The 4078-nt window shown below is 63.4% G+C and overlaps 2 protein-coding genes across 2 annotated transcripts in view; both read left to right on the top strand.

Annotated features, from left to right (window-relative positions):
- The window catches only part of LOC137319217 (apoptotic chromatin condensation inducer in the nucleus-like), a 31638-nt gene extending 30230 nt beyond the window's left edge, over positions 1-1408 (top strand). Inside the window, exon 5 of the mRNA XM_067981522.1 lies at positions 1394-1408. Within this exon, the coding sequence (XP_067837623.1) occupies positions 1394-1408 (15 nt within the window). The remainder of the gene's footprint in view (positions 1-1393) is intronic.
- LOC137319219 (proteasome subunit beta type-5-like) lies at positions 1331-3643 on the top strand. Its single transcript, XM_067981524.1, has 2 exons — positions 1331-1642; positions 2631-3643. The coding sequence occupies exons 1-2, from the start codon at positions 1447-1449 to the stop codon at positions 2918-2920; spliced, it is 486 nt and encodes a 161-aa protein (XP_067837625.1). The 5' UTR covers positions 1331-1446; the 3' UTR covers positions 2921-3643.
- The last annotated feature ends 435 nt before the right edge of the window (positions 3644-4078 follow it).

Raw genomic sequence — 4078 nt, 5'->3', positions numbered from 1 at the left:
TGGATTCCGGGTAAAGAGGGAGGGAGGGGAGGGAGAGGGGAGGGAGGGGGAGAGAGAGGAGGGGGAGAGAGGGAGGAGGGGGGGGAGGGAGGAGGAGGGGGGGGAGGGGAGAGAGGGAGAGAGAGGGAGGGGGAGGGAGGGAGAGAGAGAGGGGAGGAGAGAGAGGGGGAGAGAGGGGGAGAGGGGGAGAGGGAGGGGAGGGGGAGGGAGAGAGAGAGAGAGGGGGAGAGAGAGAGAGAGGGGGAGAGGGAGGGGAGAGGGGAGAGGGAGGGGGAGGGGGAGAGAGAGGGGAGAGGGGGAGGGAGAGAGGGGGAGGGAGAGGGAGGGAGGGGGAGAGAGGGGGGAAGAGAGGGGGGGGAAGAGAGGGGGGGGAAGAGAGAGAGAGGGGGGAAGAGAGAGAGAGAGAGAGGGGGTGGAACAGAGTAAGAAAGAGGGCGAGGGGGGAAGGGGGAGAGTGGGAGAGGCGGAGGGAGGTCGAGAGACTGGGAGAGATCGAGTGAGCGAGAGGCGGAGGGAGGGGTAGACAGTGTGAGAGGCGGAGGAGGTGGAGAGACGGGGAGAGATCGAGTGAGCGAGAGGCGGAGGGAGGGGTAGACGTAGAGTGTGTGAGAGGCGGAGGGAGGTGGAGAGACGGGGAGAGATCGAGTGAGCGAGAGGCGGAGGGAGGGGTAGACGTAGAGTGTGTGAGAGGCGGAGGGAGGTTGAGAGACGGGGAGAGATCGAGTGAGCGAGAGGAGCGGAGGGAGGGGTAGACGTAGAGTGTGTGAGAGGCGGAGGGAGGTGGAGAGACGGGGAGAGATCGAGTGAGCGAGAGGCGGAGGGAGGTGGAGAGACGGGGAGAGATCGAGTGAGCGAGAGGCGGAGGGAGGGGTCGACAGAGTGTGAGAGGCGGAGGGAGGTGGAGAGACGGGGAGAGATCGAGTGAGCGAGAGGCGGAGGGAGGGGTAGACAGAGTGTGTGAGAGGCGGAGGGAGGTGGAGAGACGGGGAGAGATCGAGTGAGCGAGAGGCGGAGGGAGGGTAGACAGAGTGTGAGAGGTGGAGAGACGGGGAGAGATCGAGTGAGCGAGAGGCGGAGGGAGGGGTAGACAGAGTGTGAGAGGTGGAGAGACGGGGAGAGATCGAGTGAGCGAGAGGCGGAGGGAGGGGTAGACGTAGAGTGTGTGAGAGGCGGAGGGAGGTGGAGAGACGGGGAGAGATCGAGTGAGCGAGAGGCGGAGGGAGGGGTAGACGTAGAGTGTGTGAGAGGCGGAGGGAGGTGGAGAGACGGGGAGAGATCGAGTGAACGTGAGAACCTCGCCCTCAGATCCTGACCCCCCTCTTTTCTCCCCTGCAGTTCGACCATGGGGTGATTGTGGCGGTCGATTCCCGAGCCACGGCTGGCTCTTACGTAGCCTCCCAAACAGTGAAGAAGGTGATCGAGATTAACCCGTACCTGCTGGGCACCATGGCTGGGGGAGCGGCCGACTGCAGCTTCTGGGAGAGGCTGCTCGCTCGGCAGTGCCGGATCTACGAGCTCCGGAACAAGGAGAGGATCTCAGTGGCCGCCGCCTCCAAGCTGCTGGCCAACATGGTGTATCAGTACAAGGGGATGGGTCTGTCCATGGGTACCATGATCTGCGGCTGGGACAAGCGGGGACCAGGTGAGAGACGCTTCTGGTTGGGGGGGGGTGGGGGCGGGCACTGCGGGACTGGGGAGGGGGTCTAATCCCAGCCCCTCCCCCAGGGGGGTGGGGTGAAGGTGTCCCCTCTCTCTCGTCGACCAGTCCGGAGGGCACCGCCTCAGCAGTCGAATAGCCGGGGTAGGGTACGGTGGTAGTGGGGTTCAGACACTGTCCCCTCTAGCTCTGTGTTAAATCCAGCCCCCAGACCAAGAGGCGAACGAAGGGCTTTCCCCTCTTGGCGACGGGTCGGGGACTGCGCCGCCTCTACAGTCGAATAGCCCAAGGCTCGGGCGAAGAGCGGGGCCGGGGAGGCGGTTCAGACAGTGTGCTCTGGCCACCTCTAGGTCAAATCCAGACCATGAGGCGAACAAAGGGCACCACTTGACCAGTTGGGGGCACCGCCTCTGCAGTCGAATAGCCCAATATTCTGGGGTGTGGGGGTGGTGGAGGTCAGTCACAGTCCTCTCACCCCCTGGATACCTCTGTTTCAAATCAACCCCGGAGCAATAGGCGGACGAAGGACAGCCGGTCGGGTGCGCGCGCCTCCACAGTCGAACAGCCTGAAGGTCAGGGCTCGTGTGGAGTGGGGGGGGGGGGGAGTCAAACACACTGTCCTTTCACCCTCTGGGGATCAAACCCCTGCCCCTCGACGAGTTGAATGAAGGGCCCCCTCTCATCGACCGGCCGGGAGTGCGCTGCATCTGCAGTCGAATAGCCCGTCCTCCGAGGCGCACGTGAAGAATAGAGCGGCAGGGGAAGGTGTGGGGGGGGGGGTGCCGTTTTATTTCTAAACCACCCCGCGTTTCTCCCCCCTCGTCCACCAGTGCGGGGTGCGCCGCCTCTGCAGTCGAGTAGCCTGCCCTCTGGGGGAGGGGTCGCCTTTTCTTTTTGAATACCCCCTAACCACCACCACCTTCCCCCCCCCCCCCCCTCCATGTTTGACTCTCTCTATTCCCCCTCTCTCTAGGCCTGTACTACGTGGACAGCGAAGGGAACCGGGTGTCAGGTGAGGTATTCTCCGTGGGCTCGGGCTCGGTCTACGCCTACGGGGTGCTGGACCGGGGCTACCAGCGCGACCTGCCCCCCGAGGAGGCCTACGAGCTGGCCAGGCAGGCCATCTACCACGCCACCTACCGCGACGCCTACTCTGGAGGAATAGTCAGCCTCTACCACGTCAAGGAGAGCGGCTGGGAGAGGATTTGCCGCAATGACGTCATGGAACTTCACCAGAAGTACACGGAGGAGGGCTGTCCCTAGCGCGCCCCCAACTCCGGGGAGGGGGAGGGTTGTTGGGGGTAACAGGGTCTGGGCGCACCCGAGTTGGGGGGAGGGAGTGGGGAGGGAGTGGCTGCTTCTCGAACTCGCCGGGGTCGGAATGGCCCCTCGGATTCTGCCTGACCTGGGCCGCGGTTTCCGGGAGCTATTCGACCACGGGAGGGTCTATCGATCAGTGCCCGCACCCCCGAGCTCAGAGCTATTCCATCATGGGAGGGGGTGTCAGGGTCTATCAGTCGGTTCCCACCCCCCGGGCACGGAGCTATTCGACCATGGGAGGGGTGAGGGACGGCCTGTCGGTCGGTTCCCCCTCCTGAGCTCGCAGCTATTCGACCATGGGAGGGGCGAGGGACGGTCTATCGATCGGTTCCTCCCCACCCCCCGAGCTCGGAGCTTTTCGACCGTGGGGGTGAGGGTGGGTCAATCGGGCGGTTCCCCCCCCCCTCCCCCCCCTCGGAGCTCTTCGACCAGGACAGGTTCTCGCTGGCTTGACCCGCTAGCCCCTGCGCCCCGCCCGCTTCCCTTCCCCTCCCCTCCCGTGGCCCGACGTTCGGTTGGGATGCATTGTGGGGGTTCGGTAGCCATTTTGACCGAGACGCGGCCATTTTAAGATTCCCACCTTTGCGCCAACATTAACTTGACGCTCCTGTGGTTTTGTTCTGTTATCCGACCGTTTGGATTTACAATAAACATTGTCAGCTTTGACTCGGTGTGTGGGTGTGTCTGTCTTGCTTGAATTTCTTCCCCTCGTGAATCTGCCTCTCCTCCCCGTTCGCCCCGTTGCTGCTAAGTTCCAGTCCATGGGAGGGGGTGAGGGAGGGTCCATCGATCGGTTCCCCCTCCTGAGCTCGGAGATATTTGACCATGGGAGGGGGTGAGGGACGGTCCATCGATCGGTTCCCCCTCCTGAGCGCGGAGATATTCGACCATGGGAGGGGGGTGAGGGACGGTCCATCGATCGGTTCCCCCTCCTGAGCTCGGAGATATTCGACCATGGGAGGGGTGAGGGACGGTCTGGGGAAGCATGTAATTCTGGGTGAACATAGGAACAGGAGGAGGCTATTCCGTGTCCTAACTCCCTCCACCCGCCTTGGCTCCATATCCCTTAACACCCTTGGGCTAGCAAAAATCTATCAACGT

This window comes from Heptranchias perlo, unplaced genomic scaffold, assembly GCF_035084215.1.
Source record: "Heptranchias perlo isolate sHepPer1 unplaced genomic scaffold, sHepPer1.hap1 HAP1_SCAFFOLD_763, whole genome shotgun sequence".
In the NCBI taxonomy this organism is placed as follows: Eukaryota; Metazoa; Chordata; class Chondrichthyes; order Hexanchiformes; family Hexanchidae; genus Heptranchias; species Heptranchias perlo.
The sequence above is the reverse complement of the archived record's forward strand: the minus strand, read 5'-3'. Positions and strand labels throughout refer to the sequence as shown.